This window comes from Pezoporus wallicus, unplaced genomic scaffold (assembly GCF_028554395.1).
Source record: "Pezoporus wallicus isolate ANWC-B61680 ecotype Strahan unplaced genomic scaffold, APGP_CSIRO_Pwel_v1 contig_787, whole genome shotgun sequence".
In the NCBI taxonomy this organism is placed as follows: domain Eukaryota; kingdom Metazoa; phylum Chordata; class Aves; order Psittaciformes; family Psittacidae; genus Pezoporus; species Pezoporus wallicus.
In genome coordinates, this window is record NW_026641881.1 from 99,891 (window position 1) to 119,962 (window position 20,072).

General features: G+C 43.4%; 1 protein-coding gene across 3 annotated transcripts; it reads right to left on the bottom strand.

Annotated features, from left to right (window-relative positions):
- Positions 1–65: 65 nt before the first annotated feature.
- Positions 66–19,190, bottom strand: PHF11 (PHD finger protein 11). 3 transcript variants are annotated; one of them, XR_008974442.1, is made up of 11 exons: positions 18,494–19,190; positions 17,313–17,448; positions 13,241–13,348; positions 12,364–12,497; positions 9,682–9,728; positions 6,882–6,940; positions 4,767–4,833; positions 3,646–3,768; positions 2,340–2,411; positions 1,865–2,085; positions 835–965 (listed from the first exon to the last, which is right to left on the bottom strand). XR_008974442.1 is itself a non-coding variant. In XM_057425665.1 (10 exons), the coding sequence occupies exons 2-10, from the start codon at positions 17,418–17,420 to the stop codon at positions 826–828; spliced, it is 858 nt and encodes a 285-aa protein (XP_057281648.1). In that variant the 5' UTR covers positions 17,421–17,448; positions 18,494–18,710; the 3' UTR covers positions 66–825. The 3 variants fall into 3 exon arrangements, 2 of the variants coding, with proteins under 2 accessions (XP_057281648.1, XP_057281649.1); XM_057425665.1 differs by lacking the exon at positions 1,865–2,085 and having other exon boundaries at positions 66–965; positions 18,494–18,710; XM_057425666.1 differs by lacking the exon at positions 1,865–2,085 and having other exon boundaries at positions 66–965; positions 18,489–18,606.
- Between the last annotated feature and the right edge of the window lie 882 nt (positions 19,191–20,072).

Here is a 20,072-nt window from a genome sequence, read left to right on the forward strand (position 1 = left end):
TGAGAAAACACACCCCTTCCTCTGGTGTGTCCTGTGGGGCAGGGGAGTATGACTAAACACACAGCTTTCTTATAAAGATTTTATTTTGTTAACTTACCCTTTTGTAGCTAAACAATGCTTTTTTGTATTCAAAACATTTTTTTAAAGACAAAACAGATGGAAGTCGTATCCTTTCTTAATAGTGGAAGGAAGACACAGTTTGTTCCTTGACCCATTTTACATGTTGTTTAGAGTATGATGCCCAACTGTTTTGGGTCTGCTTGCAAACACTGTTACAACAGAACTGGTTATATGTTGAGCAGTCAATCAAGAATCACTGAATTAAAAAAACTCCTGTTTATAATTCAGAAGGCTTCTTTGAGTGCAAGTTCTGCTAATTTTATCTTCTTTGGAAAGCCGAAGCAGCAACATGATCCTTAAACCATCACTGTCCTGCAGACAGTGAAGCAGCTACAGCACAGTCAGAAGAGGGCTCCCACAGCTGAAGTGACTTTTAACAAGTGTTCTGTGGCAGCTGGTGGTCCCTTGTCTGAGAGGAAACCAAAGTCTTCACTGGAGGGTTTCACTGAGCTTTAGAAAAAGCTAACATTTGGTGTGTAATGCTCATTGCTGCAGGGGAAAATTTAAAGAAAGGGACAACTTAAAATTACCGCAAATTTATATGAGGTATAAAAATGAGTAGAACACCCACTTCTTGCCTGTATCCCTATCTTGGGGTAGGGGTGAGGGCCAGAGGGAATTACTCAGACACTGACCAGATGGGCTCTATGGTTTCTACCATTAGAAAATCCTAAATATTAACACCAATACAGACAGACTTGGGGGTTATTCAGACATTGTACTAGATGTACTCGCAGTGTTCTCTTGGGTAAGAAGGTCAACTTCTTTCAAGTCCTGCAGTAGCTCAATCTTAGTATCCAGTTTTTTTCTGCTTTCCAGAAGTTCCTGGATTTTTTCCTCTGTTCCTATTACAAAAAAGAGTGTTAAAAGCTTTCATTTGTATGTAACTATTATTAATTCAAAATACATGCTATATATGCATTAACATTCAAAGGCTTAGTCTGTCTTTCTGCAGCAGAAGCTGTAGTCTAACACCCCCTATGCCTCGTCTCTTCACGAAAAGATGGACTGTGTCCTGTACACAAGGACTAGTTGAAGTATCGGTATGTCAGAAGAAAACACAAAGCAGGACAGTCACCACTTTGTCACCCGTATACTGTAAGCTCACTGGTTCATTTTAAGAGCTCTTCTTGGATCAGTTTTGGAATCAACTTGATGTGTGTTTCCATTTTTGACCTTCAAATTAAAAGTAGGCTGGCAGTATCAGAAAAGAAGATTGTGAAGTACAGGAAGAACTGAACCACTCATGTAGCAGGGAACTGGAGAGGGGCAACTTTTATGCACAAGAATCACAGGGTTGTGTGTATGTAGGTGCCAATATCAAGAATTTCTCCTGTAAGCTTAGAAAAGGATGAAATAATTGATGCAGCTGTGACAGAACCAAATGTCATCCACAGCTGCATCACACAAGAAGTTCTGAGCAGAGATGTGTTAATGCCCTCAGATGATGCACTGGTGGAACTCTGTCTCCAGTAACTGCAACACCGATTGCTCCTGTTTCCAGAAGGGGAATTTAAATGTGAGAACAGGAGGCAAGAGAGGAGCCTGGCTTTTTCCAGTCAAGTGAAAGTGAAACTGCAAACATCACCTTCATGCACTGAACCTCAGCTCATTAAAGCCCCTTTCCCTTTTCACAGAGATAAATTAAAGCAGAAGTTAGAAGAAGGCTGCTAACTGTCAGAGGGAAACTGAGTAAGAGACTTGACTTGCCTATCTGAAAAACAGTTTTAACCTTGGTGCTTACAAGAGCTGAGAGCAGAATCCACAACCCAGAGTTCCCTTCTACGCTGGTGGTCCCAAGCAACTGCTCCTGCCCTTGTTTTCATTTCACTCCAACCACTCGGTCAAAACTGCCATCAGGTCCACATCAGTTCTGCTCAAAGCGTTTTAACACTCTGAACTGTGTTTAACACAACTGTGGAGGAGGAAGGGCAATAACCTGTAGATGCAGGATGGGTGAGCACCCTGCAGGAGAGGGAGATCTTTGAGAGCTCTGGAACTGTGACTTGCCTCCCCCTTCAGGTCAGCCAGCCACCTCTAGCACTGCTTCTAAAGATTCCGGTACCAGTGGCTTTTTTTCAGTTGTTTAGATAAATGTCGGAAAAAAGTTCCTTGGAATTTTCATTTTCAATGGTCATTTTATCAAAACACCCAGACAACCAGCCTCAGTGCCAAACCCCAGAGCAACTGGTGCTGCTCTGACAGCTGCGCTCACGTACCCGAATGAATATTTGTCAGTATATTTTCAAACAGTCCACAGTCAAAGAGTGACATTACTGTCTCTTCATACTCTAGGGAAAGAGAGAATTTGATTTAGTATTATCAAGTAAAGGTTTACAGAACCCTCATGCTAATGCAGAGCCCTATGTTAGGTGTAGCACAAAACAGTAATTACTTCATACTGACTGCTCAAGGTTTTAAGATCTCTTCCTTCTCATATAATCCATCTTAAGAAAGAAGGATCAATTTGTCAATTCTTTTTTCTTTTTTTGTGTAGTTTCCATACAGAGAATAGGAAAGGGGACCTGCCTGTAATTCCCTTTTGGGTCTGCACCATCTGAACAGTCCATTTAAAAATGAGCAACAAGTATACACTTCAGTTATGTTTCATTCAGGACTGCATGAGTAATCGCAGGGCTGCCCCCACCAGCTCCTCCTGACAGACTGTGCAACATGCAGGACAGCACTAGCATTGCTCAGTGTTAAAACACAGCCCAGGATGATGCCTCCATTTCATAGCTGGGGTTTTCATCAGAACACAACACAAAACACCTACAGAGTTTGCATGACTATTAAGACATTCTTAATGTGAAGACTGTGAGCCCCTAAACGTGTCCTGGACCTCACTGCTGCTTCCAGCAGCTGCTGTCATGTTACACACAAGCTGCTCATGATGAAGATTTAGCCAGGTAGGACTAATGCTCAGACATGCGTGCACTTTGCATTAATCAGCATTCTTTATCCAATGGTATTATTCATAACTTTGTAAAGCTGGGAGGACAACAGGAAAGGAAGGTTTCAAATGTTCTTTTTAGCTGTTGTGGACAGCGCAACACTGGAGTGGAATCCTCCAAGAACAAAGAGCTAATTGTTCTTGGAGGATTCAGCTAATACTTAAAAGGATGAAACCCTGAAATACACATTAAGAGTTGACAATAAAGTTCTAACTAATCATTCAAAGACTTAAAATGTACATACTCGGGGATTTTTCTCTCAAAAGGAAGTGCTGATATTAACAGATAGCTGGTGCCTCTCGTGAAGCTGTAAGAACGACACAGACTTACAACCCAAAGAAAACCTTCCAGTTTCTCCTCAGGACTTCTAAGTGCCTGGGAGAAGTGGCCTGGCTAAACCTCCCTATGCTTATGCCAATGGGCAAAAAGTGGCTTCAAAAATTCAAGTTGGAAGGCCTTGCTAGAGCATGCTGAATTATGATTTAATGCTGTGGAAGTATCCCTGGGAAGGTGACCCAGGGCCTGGCTGGAGTTCTGCTCTGAGAGCAGATTCTCCCCTGGGTCTCCATACCTGTTTCTGAAGTGTTGTCATCCATCAGTTTTTCCTGTGCCAGGTGAAGTGTGTCCAGCATTTCTTCAAATATGTCATCCAGGAGCCCAGCTTGCTTACATTTCCTAAGAAAGTCTATTCGCACTGTTGAAACACAAAAACACTCGTCAGAAGTGATCTCTATAGTGGCTTTTACTTGCTCACTTCAGAAACTAGAACTTTGGCTAAAGTCCCCCTCCCAGAAACAACCATTTTGGCAAATCTCTGGCTCCTTCATCTATCCACTCAGCCTTTTCCAGTGGGAACAAAAATGCGGTCAGACAAATGCAAGCATTGCACTGGAGGTAAAATTTCGCAAGCACCAGATTTAGCTTTGTTCATCCAAAGCAAGTATCTCCACAGACCTACAGGCACCATTCCCAAAGCTTCCCACTATCCACAGTATAGGAAACCAAGTGATTTGTCTTGCTTTTTTTTTTTCCTTCCAACACTCAGGACCACCCTGTGGATTGAAAGATAGATAGAAAACAATGCAAGAAGTGAATCAGTCTTAGACTTGGTAAGAAAATTGAGGCTACTTCTACTCCAGGTGATCCAGGCATGAAACTCATTTATCGCAGCCCACTCTAGAGGCCTGCTTTGTCAGATGTGGATTGTTAGGGAAATAACCACCTATTTTGTCTTCATCTCAAAGCAGCAGGTCAGGGACAGGTTTCGGTAAGATCCATCCAATGGGCTGTTCAAACAGAAAGTGCTGTGGGACAGCTCAGGGAAGTCTGCCAGTCTCTATTAGACTGGTACATTTTATTGGAGACTGTTGTGAGAAAAGAAACATCATTTCACTTACACCAGATGCCCCATAAGTATTCCAGGATTCTTGACATGTTCCCTGTTCTTTATGGGGGTAATAAAGATTCAGAACAAAACCTGAGGCAGCACGTACTGTTCCAATACATGCCCATGCACTAAGCACAGCCATGGGAAGGTGAACAATCTCCACTGAAGCCTCCCAACCAGCAGCATAATCCCAACATGCAATGGAGATACTTTTGCAGCATAGCTGCTATCACCCAGCTCCAAGCTCTGAACTACAATACAGCCCATCACAGTATCTCCAAGTTGTTCTATAAAGCAAGTCACACCTTTATGCCTGTTGTTTTTTCTTTTTAGTATTCGTAAACTGTTTTCTTCTGCTGTCTCTTGTGTGCTCTGCAAGAAAATCAAAATTACATATTTTTACATCATACTGACATTTACTGCTTTGTTTTTCATTACCCTGCCTCTACAATTGGCAGGGAGATAAAAAGCAGCCCATATACCTGTGAATGCAGTCAGCTTCTCTGCAAAGCTGGTGATACTCCTCTCCAGACATTGTTTTTAAAAAGGAAAGCAAAAATTGCTTCAAAGCAAAATCTCTTTCAGAAAAGCCCAACACCTGGGACACCAGTCCCCAGAATTATTGCATTGGCAAATAGCACAGACGTGAGCAAATGCCTACTGCTGCCTCCTGGTGCAAACAATGTTTAGCTCCCTCAACCAATGGAATACCAGCAACCATACCCTGGGCTGCATCAAAAGCAGCATGACCAGCAGGTCAGAAGGTGATTCTTCCCCTCTGCTCTCATGAGACCCCCACCTGCAGTGCTGTGTTCAGCTCTGGGGCCCCCAACATATGAGGGACATGGACCTGTTGGAGCAAGTCCAGAGGAGGCTATGAAGATGATGAGAGGGCTGGAGCACCTCTCCTATCGAGATAGGCTGAGAGAGTTGTGCTTGTTCAGCACTGAGAAGGGAAGGCTCTGGAGAGACGTTACAGCAGCTTCCAGTGCCTAAAGGGCCTACAAGATATCTGGAGAGGGACTTCTTAGAAGGTCATGTAGAGTAGGACAAGGAGGAATGGCTTTAAACTGACAAAGGGGAGATTTAGATTACATATTAAGAAAAAATTCTTCCCTGTGAGGGTGGTGGAGTCCTAGCACAGGTTGCCCAGAGAAGCTGTGGCTGCCCATCCCTGGCAGTGTTCAAGGCCAGGTTGGACAGGGCTTGGCAGCAACATGGTCTAGTGGAAGGTGTCCCTGGCCATGGCAGGGGTGTTGGAACTAAATGATCTTTTAAGGTCCCTTCCAACTCAAACCAGTCTGTGATTCTGTAATTCACAAAAGGGGAATATTTTTCCTTCTTTTGGACAGGATGCAGTCATTGTCAGTCGTTTCATGTCATATCGCAGGACTACAAACAATCCTTAAGCTCTGCACAGAACTCCACCAGTGCAAACATACACTGCTTACACAATGGTAAACAGTATATCCTGCAGGTATAAATCCTGAAGCCACTAAGCTTCTTATTTGCAGTGTTTGTATTGATTTCTGAGATTGCTAGCACTGGAGAGCAGCAGAAACAGCACATTACTGTGGGCAACTGGTGAGATGGATCTGTTATACCACTGGGAATGTATGTGGATTTACAGCTGAGAAATTCTTGGAGACAAATAACCTACCCTCAAGAGAGTACTATATAAAAGTTGTGAAGATTGCCCACATCCCCTCACACAATCTCCCTTTAATCTCAAGCCCTGGGAAAGGCATTTTTTTCCCCAGGGAAAGCTTGACAGCAATTCCTCTAGAAAGGAGAAAGTCCCTAGAGTCAATGGAGTTCCCCATGCATACTGCTGTGGAGACGGGTCAAACAACAGCCTCTAAAACAACTATCCCTGCAACCAGATAGATGCTCTGCTTCACAGCTCCCGAACCCATAGAGGGCTGTCTTCACCAGCAGAGCTGAGAACAGTCTGATGGGCACTGAGAACATTCTAGCTACCCTGAGCACAGGCTTACAAACCACTAAATGTTGGTTCAAAAGGCCAAGTGTCTCATGAAATGCAGGTGTTCGTGCAGACTGTGTCAAGCTCTAAGCACATCTGAGGGGCACAGTACTTCCCAAGAAAAGTAGCCCCCAAAGGGAAGCTCTCTCCAGTCACTTCACGACCACAGCCACAGAGCCAGCCTGGTTCAGAGGCTTCTACTGCATTTACACAAAGTTACCCGAGGGCAGCACTGGCTCTGCCTGAAGCAGCTCAAAATGCAAATGTGTTTGTTTGACAGAATGACAACATGAGAACAAGGCAGCTGTAAAGGAAAATTTACTGCTTCTGTGAGGACATCTGTCTCTGAGCACACTGTCAAAACACTTCACTAAAGAAGCCCTTTGCTGTAGCAAAAGCGGGTTCCTGGTTTAGAACTACTTAAATTCAGAATTACCATTTGTTCCGCCATGGTGCAAGATTTCAGTGTATGTCTTCTCCTCTTATTAGCTGTATCTAGAAATCAAGAAACAACAAAGCAACAAACGTGTCAACCTCAGACTGACGATTTCCCATCATTCAAACTCTCTCTTTTCCCAAAAAGCTACAGAAGTCAGGCACTTCAGGTGGCAAGGCAAGAGTATGCTTCAGCTTCCCCAAATACCCAACATTTTCAGTGGAATTCACATCATTTCTATGTAAGAAAAATAACAAGCCTGAACCATTAAGGAGAAATGCCAGTACTGTTGCATTAGGTTATCACTTTGCCTTTTAAACTCAATATAAAGCAAACCCCAGTTTTTAACATACGAGTTTCGATTGTGGCACAGTGAACGCCGCAGCAGCACTACCACTAAGAGGTAAAAACTTCAGGTAAATTTATTAAAGATTACTCGTTTTTTCCCCAGTCAATTGTTGTTTAAGTTTATACACCCTCAAAACTGAGACTACATAAATAATTCAGGTGTCCCAAAGACATGCAAATGGCCTTAAGTTTCTCACTGATATAATGACTCTCCCAGAAGCCTTGTCAGTTTAGTAGTATTTATGCTACAATGCGTTTTCAGTGACGTGGCATGAGAACTCTGCAAAACCACCTGCTTTCACTCTGCCCTTTCTGTCAGCATGCACCAGCCTCTCTCCAACATCTTAGCTGGCAGTTGCTAGTAACAGCTACAGCATCACAAGCAGAGAGAGGTAACTGCAAGGAAGATATGGCAGGAGCAGAGAAAGCCAAAGAAGGAAGGGTTTAACCACCTACCAAAACTTGAAGGTTTTACATGCCCCTCTCCCATTTAACTATATCCTTTGGGCAGCACTTAGGTTTTTTTTCCTGTTCCTGATTTGTAACAGGAAAAGAGGCATGAGGAGTTGGTACAGGAAGGCTGTTGAAATAGGTTTGGGTTCTAGGTACTAGTGCTGTACATTTGCTTTTTTCATGGTCTGAAAGGAAATCTGCCTCTCGCTTCATCCAAAATAAAGCTGAACTATTTTGGAGCGGTCTAGGAGATGCTAGTGCAGGCACAAAGTGTTCCTTGCTGCATAGCATGACATCGTTGACATGTGGCAGGATTCTCCTGATGTTTGCTTTAGGGATGTCTTATAAAACAAAAGGAGCACAGTCGAAAGAGCAGCCCAACTCCTGATGCCCACAGTGTTCTCCACTCTTCCACCTTTGTCAGCCTTTACTCTAGGTACATCCAACACTCCCAGTTAAGCAGAAGTTGGAGCCCGTTTCAAAGTCCAAATTGCCCTCCCATTCTTGCTACAGAGATGCAAGGAAACTTCTCAGCCACTAAGGCACCGTGTCCCCTTTCAACTACACAGCAGCGCCTCAACATTTCAGCACAGAAATGTGTGTCTGAACCAAGAACCAGGGGATGTTCCCTCACCCCATTTTCTCCAAGCTACCAGGGAAAACAAGCCTGGAGAGGCAGCCCTTTTGTACAGCTCCTGCTCCCACACAACCCTCCCCCAGAGGAATGTCTGAGCTGCTCCACCCAAGTTGGATCCTGAAAGTCAATACACTATCATGGAGCCACAGCGCTCACACATGAGCCAGGACAGCTACTACCAGCAGAATCCATTTACCCCTCATAAAACAAAAGGTCTCCAAATTAAGTGCCTCTGGAAGATCTCCTCCAGAGGATCCCTCTTCCAAATGAACAGCCCATGCACTATACAGACGGCACTTGCAGACACAAAGACCTTCAACTTCATGAGATTTATGCCTTCCTTCTGAAGGAGGTGGTCTAACAGGGCTGGACCTAATGCCTGGATCTCATCTTACACTGGACAGGCAGCAATCCTGGCTCTGTCCAGTAGTCAGGCAGGAGACCAGCCTGGACAGATCCAGCAGAGTGACAATCCTAAACCCAAAGGAATCAAATTCATTTTAAAAAGGGAGGGAATGTCAGGCCTCAGAACTACAGATAAATAAAAAGCAAAACTACTGAGTGAAATAAAGCTGCATTTGGTTAGTGAGCCACAGCAGTGTCAGGTGTTAAATGGACTGTATGGCTGGCAAAGCAGCCCCAGACCTGTGACTACAAGTTTAAATGACGATCACCTAACCCACCCCGAGTGGCATGAGGGTGAAGCCAGGTCTTATCATGATTAGCCAAAGTCTGCTCCATTTCAGTGTGAGCACCCCACTCTTAGCATTGGTGCTCCCAGTTTGACTGAGCTTATCTTCAAAGTGAAGGCCAGGCTAGGACCCCACTCCATTTTGAGCAGGACTGTGTGCTTTCAGTTAACAAAGTCACCACTTCAGCTGGTTAATTCACTGAGATTCCCGACTACCTGTGAATCAGCAAGTACCAGGACTGCCCAATTCAGAGGCATTTCTGTAGCAAAGGAAGCAATCCTTAAACAGGGGTTGTATAACCCTTTTGTTACACTTAGAAAGCTGTTTGGGATCCTTCAGAATGAAAGGCCCTATTTAAAAAACCTACTGCAGTGAATAGAGAAGATGCAAATGTGAATATCTGAATGTAAATACACATTAAAAATCCCAAGGTGACCTCTCCTGTAGCAGCCCCTCTTTGCTAATCAAGTGCAAGCTTGTGCATCATTCATCAGCGTGACTCTCATGTCACACATGGATTTTACAAGCTGCTTGAGCCTACCTGCCCGAACAAGTCAGAATAATTCAATATAAAGGTGGAACAACATTTATTTTGTTCAAATAAGTAATTGACTTTAGGATGCAAACTTTTAAAACAAATTAAATCAATGAAGCCATTAAAGAAACTCACCATAGTGATTGGTCCTATTGCCTGGGTCATGTTTTGGGCAGAACACTCTAAAATTTAAGTTTAATTTTAAGAAAAAGAGAAAAAGTATTAATAAATATGTAAACAGAGTCATGCTGACTGATTTTAACAGATATTTTCCCCTCTTTTCATTGAAAGATGCTTAAAAAAGAATGATCAGGATTTTTGTTCCACATTGCCCACCTAGGAAAGCACCTGCCTTGAAATCCCACACATGCACAAGCTTGTATTTGTACTTTTAGAACCTCAGTGGACTCTGAGCACTGAAGCTTTGAATCATCAGTTCCATTATCCCACTCTGTGTGGACCTGCTCCGTGTTCCAATCCCGAGTCTGCCACAGCGATCGCCACACCAGGTGAAATGTGTCTGAGGTGCTCTTGTTCAAATGCCTTATTAAAATGAGATGGATGTTGTCAAGATGAAATACCATAGTACTGATACTGCTCAATTTTAGCTACTGCGGTTCTGCCCCTTTGCCCTGTCTGGCTCAGGCCAGGTCCAGAACCTCTTTAGATATATCTGCTTCCCAGTCAGCTTGAACTGGTAAGCCCTGCATGACATGCTGGCACTGCCACGCTTGGAGATCTCAGTGCCATTCCCTTTCCCCTGCCTATGATGTGCTCCCCAGTCCTGAGGCAGTAGGGCACCCTGTTTGAGATCCAGTAGATTAAAACTGATCAATCTATTTGTTCCTTAAAGACTTTGGTAATATATGAGATGGGAATGTTTTTTTCTGGTTCTAGGAGAGCAAGGTGAACTCCTTTGAAGAGGCAAAATGCAACAAATACAGCTAGAAATATTCTTTATCTTCTGAATACAATAATAAACCAGCTTCTATAATATGCCTTTCTTACAGAAGGATCCCAAATCATTTTTTAAGCAAAACTGCTTTGTCAATAGTGTGATTTAGCTGATCTCTTCAATACAGATGTATTTGCCCAGACTAATGCTCAAGTGCTTGGAAGCAGTTTTTAAAGGAAACTGCTTTTACTAGGATATTTCTAATTATTGTAATTCCTTTAACAAAACAGAAGCAGCGACTTAAGAAACGCAGCCTGATTCCTTGAGGGGCCAGTTGTTTGGCATTAAATTCATTCTGGTGCACAAAAAAGCCCAGATCTATGCATGCCTAACAATTCAGTCAGAGAGCTGAGTATAGAAGACGCCTTATTTACATTGCTGAATTTCCAATATTGCCTTTTGGAGGTTGTTTTTTTTCCTCCCACCCTTTAACTCTATTCTTCTCAGTTAAAAACAGTCTTCCTAAGTACAAGAACATCTTTGGAAGGGTAGTATGTTTTAGTACTCCGGCCACTTTACTTGGAAGCACATCCCTACTACCATTTCTGCAGGATGGCAGTAAAAACTACAGTTCTTTCCCACCTCTCGTTTTAGTAGCCACTTCTACAGCACTGCATGCCTCCTGGTTTTGATAATCACTGCTGCTCATCACAACAACAGCAACTCAGAATTTAAAACCACCATCTCTCTCTCTCGACGGAATTCTCTCTTTGGATATGTTTTTTATCAGCTCAGAAACCCACCAGACCAAACCATGTATTCAACCACTCCTTTACCAGTTAGTATCTAGACTGTTATCAGCCCCATTCATTTTCAACATCATAAGAAGTTCAGTCTTCTTTGGCCTGAGGCATCCTTTCTAAAGCTGCATGATGACAGCATTTACTTTGCGATCACAGAAGTTTCCCTCTCCCCAGCTATACTCTTTCATGAGCTTTGCAGGCTCCCAAAGACTTTAAGCATAAACTAACCATATAATCTTCTCTAAGGCTGGGCTTACAGCTTACCAGAAAGACCTATTTATTTTGGACTGAGAGCCCTAGTGAAGCAGCCAGGAGCACAAAAAGACCCATCTTCCACTGCTGCTGACTGCACTAGTCCACATCCTCCTGAAACAAGTACTGATTAGATGGTCTACCAGATTAGTCTAGGACTAACATGGCCTGTGATCTCTCTTGCCTTGCACAGAGTCGGACATTAGGGTGTTGGTTTTTTTACCTCAGACTTTATTATAACTTCAGCTCTTTAAAAAGTCAAAGTCCCGGTTCCTCAACCCCTTCACCTACAGCCTCCAAACAACTTGTTCCATCTAACAGCAACACAGGCAATGCAAGGGAAGCGGAGACCAGGGCTCGCATGGTCAGGATAAAAATATTTACTCGAGGTCTGATTAGTTGTGCTAATACTAACAACGTATTTGAAACAGAAGGTGGTGTTTGATGGGCATACAAAATTCTCTATCAGAATTTTCCTAATGTGAACAAAGAAGTGCTCTGTGCTCAGAGCACATTTAATTAAGCTTCTGAGCCAACAGAAATTGAGAATTTGAGTGACATTAGTAAAAATCTTGGTCCTTGAAGACTGGCTAGCTAGCCAGTAAGGACTGACCTTCCTCAGTTTTGGCCTACTGATCATTCAGGTGTGTTGCAGGCTCAAACACTGAACAGATTCCCTCCCACTACTGTGATGTTTTCCTTTGAAAGGAAAACATTTCCCCTATTGCTTGTGAACAGAGGATCAAGCATCACTTCAAGGGAAGATAACATATTTCCTTTTAAAACAACACAATTTGTAAGTCTCTCCTCCTGACACCACCAGCAAACCCTTGACAATCATTAGTTAGAAAATACTTGGTTAAATACCGGTAGACTCCATTTACTTCATCTGTTTCTATGGCTGCGTCGTCACAGAGTGCACAGAAGTAGTGGTAGCTTCTGCGACAGGCTCTTTCCTCACAGCCCACAGTGGCTCCTTTCTTGCGGCAGAAGTTGCACACCTAGAACAGGATGAGGTTCCACAGGTAAGCATTGCACACAGCTCCTGATAATCTTGCCACACAAGGCAAATGCTATCCTGCGGGAAAAAAAATCAAATCTTTCATTGCAGTCGCCTCTGTGTAACTCATGCAAGTTCACTCCTGCAACCTCCTATCCTGGTCATTATTTCAACCACCTTTTTGCTATCTTATCTCTATTTCATACTGATGAATTTCTAAACCGCTGCAAACGTGACTGTACTGGGCAATTTTCCCCTTCCCCTAAATCTTGCCCAAGGTTTTTAGTGCTTTCAGTGTGCTACTGTATTTATGTTTTCCAGGCTAACTTTGCAATGGAAAGACTTCCACCCAGGATGTAAGGGAGGAGGACAGCTGAAGACAAAGCCAGTAGGAAAACCTCATATAAATAACCTTCCTTCTGCTAAAACCAGAAGGTGTTTCCCCTTACACTCATGGATTGCATAATTTAGTTCAGGCACTACCTTAGTCCTTTACAAAATCTCTTAGGAAACTTAGACTAAGGACTTGAAGGCCAGGTATCCAACAGAAATTTAATATAAAATTAACTAAATTTTGCCAAATACAATGTCAAATCAATGTTTCTAACTCTTAAATCTGCGATTTCCCCAATTTTAGTAGACCAAGTAAGTACTTTTCTGCATTTTTTTTTTTTTCAAACATAAACTGACTAGACAACCTTCAGTACTTGGAGACAGGACTAAGTGTAGAGAGAAACTCCTTACCAGCCGCTTTCCTCTCTTGAGTTCTTTCAACACTGATGCCACATCAAACCTTAGATCCAGGTTATCTGGGTTATATTCTTCAGATTCCACAAATCCTGAAGAAAATAACTAAAGACAAAAGAGATTATATTAAAATTTAAGAGGGATTCAGTCACCAGTGAAGAAAAGGGAGGAAGGGCACATCTTTTCTTCTTGAACTTGCCCTAACCAAGGCTGATTTTTCTGGTTTAAAAAGGCTTCACCTACACTGAACAAGGTGCTTAAACCTTTTACTAGTCAAAAGTAGCTCTTCTGTACATATAGGAGATTTCAAAGGAACTGAAAGCAAGCTAAGAAAAGATAACAAGATGAGGAAGTGAACTTAGCAAAAAGTGTGAATGAAGGAAGTCTGCAAGTCCAGGCTGGCCAGAGTAAGGAGAAGCTAGTCACCTGACGGACCTCCACACCTTGAACATCTTGTTGTCTACCCAGCTGCTTCACCTTACAGCTGGGTGCAGTATTGCTCTGTAATAAGATTTTCATACAGTCCAATGCTGACAACAGTTGACTATAGGAGAAACCTAGGAACATTGTATAAAGCCTGGGAGAAACCCACAGAAAATGTATACATGTATATCTGGGCCACTATCATTGCCACAGAAGTGCTGAGCCATGACAGTAAGAGAGGAAAGGAAAGTTCTTAGCAAGATTTTCCTTTCCTTTTCCCTTTCCAAGGGAAGTTTTTCCTAATCATAGAATAGGCTAGGTTGGAAAAAGACCTTTAAGGTCATCAAGTCCAACCGTTACGCCATTATAGAGAGAGAGAGATATATATAGAGAGATATATATATATATATATACACATCTGTCCCAGCTTCAGCTGTAGCAGTCATTTTTCTCCTTCTTTGTAGCTGGCGCAGTGCTGCGGTTTTGACTTTAGCCTGAGAACAATGCTGATAACACTGATGTTTATAGTTGTTGCTAAGTAATGTTTACTCTGACCAAGGATTTTTCAGTCTCATGCTCTGCCAGGGAGGAGGGGCACAGGAAGCTGGGAGGAAGCAGAGACAGGACACCTGAACCAAACTAGCCAAAGACATATTTCATGTCACAGCACATTGTGCCCAGTATGGCAACTGGAGGAAGTTACCTGGAAGGGCTAGATCGCTGCTTGGGTTGGGTATCGGTCAGCAGGTGGTGAGCGGTTGTATTCTCTTCCCTTGTTATATCCCTCATCATTATTATTATTGGTGGTAGCAGCAGTGGTTTGTGTTATACCTTAGTTACTGGACTGTTCTTATCTCAACTTTGGGAGTTACATTCTTTCAATTCTCCTCCCCATCCCTCCAGGAGCGGGGGGGGAAGAAAAGGGGCAGTGAGCAAGCAGCCGCATGGCTCAAGAGTTACCAGCTGGGCTTAAACCATGACAATACCTTACGTATTCTAGCATTGTAGAGCTAATTCCAAACAAAATTGAGCTGCCCTTACATCAACAGGCAGGCATAGTCTGTCTGCTCAGAAGGTGATAGCTAACTGCAAAATCCCAAACAGCACAGAGAAGCCTAAAGCAGAGAAATTGGTACAATTGGGGTGGGGGGAGGGAGGGGAAGAGAAGAAGGCAGAAAGAAAATGTTTCAATACTGGAGCAACATTATAGCCCTAACTAAACCTGTTGCAAAGAAAACATCCAAGTAACACTGTAAAACAGTGTATCAAATGTTCGAAAACATTCTGCTAAAAAAAGACACCCAAAGCAAGACAAGGGTAGTAGAAAAATGAGGAAAGCCAGAAAGCTGTTGCAGCCGCAATCACATCTCCTGCACAGAGTGGCTCCCACAGTAGGAAAAATATGGCATCTATAACGGATTCTGCACAACAAGAACCAGCCCCACCGAGACCCTGGAATAAAGGGGAGGCATACTTGCTGCAAGAAGAATGAACACATTCCAGATCACAGCATGCTTAGAGCTTGACAGCTATTTTTATACAATCAATTTCTGGTACTTTTATTCCTTATTTTAAATAAGGCACAGACTGGGAAGTTTTTTACCTAGGTATATCAAGTGATATGAGTATTTTCCTGCAAAGGTGTAAGTGTGGGAAAATCACTTGTGGAGCACGCGGTGGAGCTAGTGTGTCATGGTTTAAGCCCAGCCGATAACTCAGAACCATGCAGCTGCTCGCTCACTCCCCACACTTCTTCCTCCTCCTGCTCCTGGAGACATGGGGAGGAGAATCGAAAGAACATAATTCCCACGGGTGAGATAAGAGCAGTCCAGTAACGAAGGTATAACACAAATCACTGCTGCTACCACCAATAATAATAAGGGAAATAACAAGAGAAGAGAACACAACCGCTCACCACTCACCGACCAATACCTAGCACAACCCGAGCAGCAGTCTAGGCCTTCTGGGTAACTGCCTCCGGTTGCTATACTGGGCATGACGTGCTGTGGAAGGGAATACCCCTTTGGCCAGTCTGGGTGTCCTGTCTCTGCTTCCTCCCAGCTTCCCCTCCTTCCTGGCAGAGCATGAGACTCAGAAAGTCCTTGGTCAGACTAAACATTACTGAGCAACAACTAAAAACATCGGTGTTATCAGTGCTGTTCCCAGGCTGAAAGTCAAAAACACAGCACTGCACCAGCTACTAAGAAGGAGAAAAATGACTACTACTGCTGAACCCAGGACACAGAGAAAACTGGGGTCTAACAGAAGTTGCAGTAATACAGAAAACTTTTTAGTGTAAAATACAGTTGCCACTTTCAGGACTGTTGTAATGCATGGAATCTGCTCCACAATGGCTCCCTGGGTAACACAACCTGCTATCTTATAGGAGCAAGGGAGGGTGGAGAGGAGTGGAGACACTGTGGCCAGGCTTTGTTGTGCTCCCAGCAGGACTGGGAACATGATGGTACCATACAGATGATAAACTGCATAGCAGCTGCCAAATGGGAAATACCAGAGATGTCCATTGCTGAGCCAGCAACTGTGGCAAAAAAAAAAAAAAAAATCACTTGCCTTAGGTAAATCTTGCTCATTATATCTCATTGTAATACCAAAGCACACTTCCATCCCAAAGTTCCCCACCTCCAAGGTACAACCACCCCTCACTCAGCATGAGCTTTGTATTTTTTATTGGCTGTATCTTTAAGTGAAAAGCATTTTACACCAATCGGTAACAACAGTATGTATGACTGGAATCACATCTAAACATAAAGAAATCATATAAAAGCAAGCTGAAGATGGAGGAAAAGTCAGGGAAGACTCCAACATAACTGCTGGGATGAGACTATGGGCTGAACCCATCTCCTCACCCATAAGGACACCCACTGGGTAAGATTTACACTCCATGCCCACTGAACACTTTTATTGGAGATTAGAGCTTGTCTGTGTAATGCTTTAAATCTGTTTTTGCAGTCAGGTATTATAACCTGCAATCCATGAACCTGAATTTGTCAGGATTTGATACCAAGAGTGTTATTTTGCAAATTGTCAGTGTTAATCCTTCATGGGAGCCAGCAGTCGCTGGCAGTGGGTAACACATTCAGATGGGCAGACCCGCTGAGGGGTTGCCCTGATGCTGTTGGCGCATTGTCCTCAACAGGCCAGTGGAATCACCCTCTGATCCACAGCAGGACGGGATCAGAGGTGAAGAGTCACTATAATGGGATGCTGACAGACTGGTCGGGCATGAGGGTCTTGGCTTTCCTGGAGCACTGATTGACAGAGCAAACACTAGGGATCGAGAAAATCTCCCCTTTCTCATGACTTTAAGTAAGCACACAACTTTCTGTGGGCTGAGAAGTATCTCAAGAAGGCCTATTCCTACCACTAGACTAGATGCGTGTCTAGAAACACTGACCAGGAACAGACACACATGAAAACGCCACAAATCACTATGCAGCAGTGTCCTCCCTCTCTCCAACATTCCAGCCAAGCCTGTTGCTTTCAATCTAATACAAGCTTGCTGATTTGGATAACCAACTTTTTCACTCAGACACCACTGCAGAGTTAAAAATGGACAAGCAGTGGAAACTACCACTTTAGTCCTTTTCCATTCCTCATAGGTACCAACCAGCTCAAAGCCACTCACCAGACAATCCTGATGAGCTGCAATATTTCGCTCTTTGGCAATATACATCACAGAACCAGCCTCCCCATCTGAGCAAAACGCACATGTTCTTCTCACCATCTTCTCCATTATGCACAAAACACCTGGAGCAGGAAAACTGGGACAAAACACAAAGCAAACTGAGGCCAAGCAGGACAGAGGACAGCAGAGCTTGCTAGCACTTGTTCTCCAACTGCTCCTTCACCTGCATCCCCTGAACCTTGGTGCTTTGCTCCTCCAGCAACAACTATGAGTAGAAAAGGCAAAGCCTGCTCTTGGAATAGCAGTGGGATGGAAACCAGCTCCCAGGAGCTTCAACAGTTACAGGCAGGAGGAAAACCAGCGTACTTCCTCTTGGAAAGCCACACACAAGTCATAAGGGGTAACACAAGGATTTTCAAGGTTGCTCAGCAAATACCTGATCCAACAACAGGCTCAAGGGCGGGCCAGCAAGTCACACCCTACGTGTTAAACCCTTTTTATTTGGGGGAGGACAATCATTCATAGCAGTGTCTTCCTTAAGCTAGTTCTGCTACATGAGACTCTGCAAGTTAACAGAGGAGAGAAAAACAGCTGTCCCCAAATTTCTCCAGTGCCCTCCATGAACTCACAAGGAAGAAACACTAATTCCTTCCTGTCCTCCAGGGAAACAAGTAAACACCAATTCCTTACTGAAAAAATAGATGTAGCAAAGAAGCATGGAGAGGTTTGCAAGTAAAAGAGGGCCGAAGACAGAGTCAGAAACAGAAGATTTTAATATTCTCTCTCAATGAGGACTCACATGAGCCACATCATTTTCTCTGTGCGCTGGGATATCCCCCATGGACATCTGTTCTCTTTTCCTGGCCATATCACAGAATAGTTCAGGCTGAAAAGGACCTTAAGATCATCTAGTTCAAACCCCCCTGCCATGGGCAGGGACACCTCACTCTAGACCATGTCACCCAAGGCTCTGTCCAACCTGGACTTTAACGCTACCAACCCAAATCTTAATAATTCTTCTTCACACAGCCTCTCTTTTCCACCAGCTGCTGAAAAATGTTAAGGCCAGCTACTTATTTCACAAAATAGCCTAACTGCTTCTAAATAAGCCTTTACTCCTTCCCCCCTCCCCTCCCCCAGAAGCTGAGTGTCACTCAGTAGTAGCAAAAATTTTACTTTACCTGTGGTTTCTATGCAAGTCCACTGCAGAAATCTTCAACAACTTCCCACTATTACTAGGTGCGATACTCCAACCTGCCCTTTGCTGGAGACGTCACCTCTGACAGCACAAACTCTTGTAGGATAACGTAAGAAAAGTTTGCTTTTACTTTCAAAAAGTAAGAAGACTTGAAGTTAAATTATTCTAGTGAGAGAGGAAGCAAGGCCCAAGTACAAAACAGGCAGGAAATGACAAAGTCCAACAAATGTCGTAACCTTTCTGTGGCTTTTAACAGCCAACCACTATTTTCATTAGTTCCTATCTCCCTTCCATAAAACAGAGAAGGTAGTCTCAAGTAAGAACATTAGAGTAGAAGAGGATTTATTTGGGGGGGTTTGGGTTTGTTTTGTTTTTTCCTTTAACTCTGTCATCGAGAATTTGCTTAATCTTAAAGTTACAGCAAGTGACTTTGCCTCCACACACATCTGTTTTTTTTCCCTTGTCCTCCTGTCCTTTGTATGCAAGGCAGGATAGCAGCCAATTTCCAATACCCATCACGTCAGTCTCAGAACATAAGCACAAAATAAATACCACAGAAATAAACAGAAATGTATAGAAATGTTAGAAACAGAACAGAAAACAAAGACAGAAATAAACTGGAAAGCGGAACAAGCTAGAGTTTGAATGCTCTAGAACTCAGAAGTTGTTCTCTGAAGCAAGCTAATACCTGAAATTCATGCAGACACATAGGTCCTGCTCAGGCCCAGTCAGAGGATCCAGCTCCAGAGGCACCGGGAATTTCGTGAAGAAGAGGCTGAAGGTTGAGTCTACTGTCTCTGGTGCTCCCACAGGCTCAGAAGAAATCCTGGTGCTGCAGAACAGAGCATGCTCAGTCAAGGTCAGCCTTGGGGTGGCTCCATCACCTCTGCAGGAATCCCGAGGCAGTGGAAAGACCATTCTTCACTAAGGAAGCAGCCAGCCTTCACATGCTGCCCTGCTGAGCTCAGTGTCATGTCCCCCACAGGACCACTGCTTTAGCCCTGTCCCTTCCCCAGCTTTCTGCTAGAGAGGGAGAGGTTACCAGGAGCTAAATGGGGCAATGGATTCAGCTGGCTGCTCTCAAATGAGGAGGGAGAGCACATGGTTCCAGCTCCACACTCCACATTTCGCCTAAACAACACCCTTCTTTTGCAGGTCTTAAGTCTCCTCTTGAATTCTATTTGAGACCTTTCATTTGAGGATCTGTCTGAAAAGGTGAGAAACTGTTCCTTATTGAGCTCCTCCAGTAATGCTTGTGACAACATAGATCTGTTATTCTTTTATTCTTTCTCCTGCTGTCTCTGTTTCAAGTTGAAGAATCTGAAACTACTTAGTTTTTCCTTGTACAGAAGAGGTTCCACCCCTGTCATTCCCAATCTCTTCTCTACTCCTGCTATGCTCTAAGAGGAAAAAAAAAATCTTCAAAAATCGTGGGCTACCATTTGCAGTATAAAGTCACAATGCATTCTGTATTTTTCAATTCTCTTCTTAATAAATCTTCATTTTCTCTTACAGTTTAGACTGTGTTTCTGAGCACAGAGCTCATGCTTTAGCAGTGTAGA

Coding starts and splice junctions, on each gene's coding strand:
- PHF11 (XM_057425665.1), bottom strand. CDS start 17,420: ATGGAGAAGATGGTGAGAAGAACATGTGCGTTTTGCTCAGATGGGGAG. Junction 2,412..3,645: donor TGACAACACTTCAGAAACAG/GTATGGAGACCC, acceptor CTCTTTCCCTAG/AGTATGAAGAGACAGTAATG. Junction 966..2,339: donor ACTGACAAATATTCATTCGG/GTACGTGAGCGC, acceptor TTTTTGTAATAG/GAACAGAGGAAAAAATCCAG.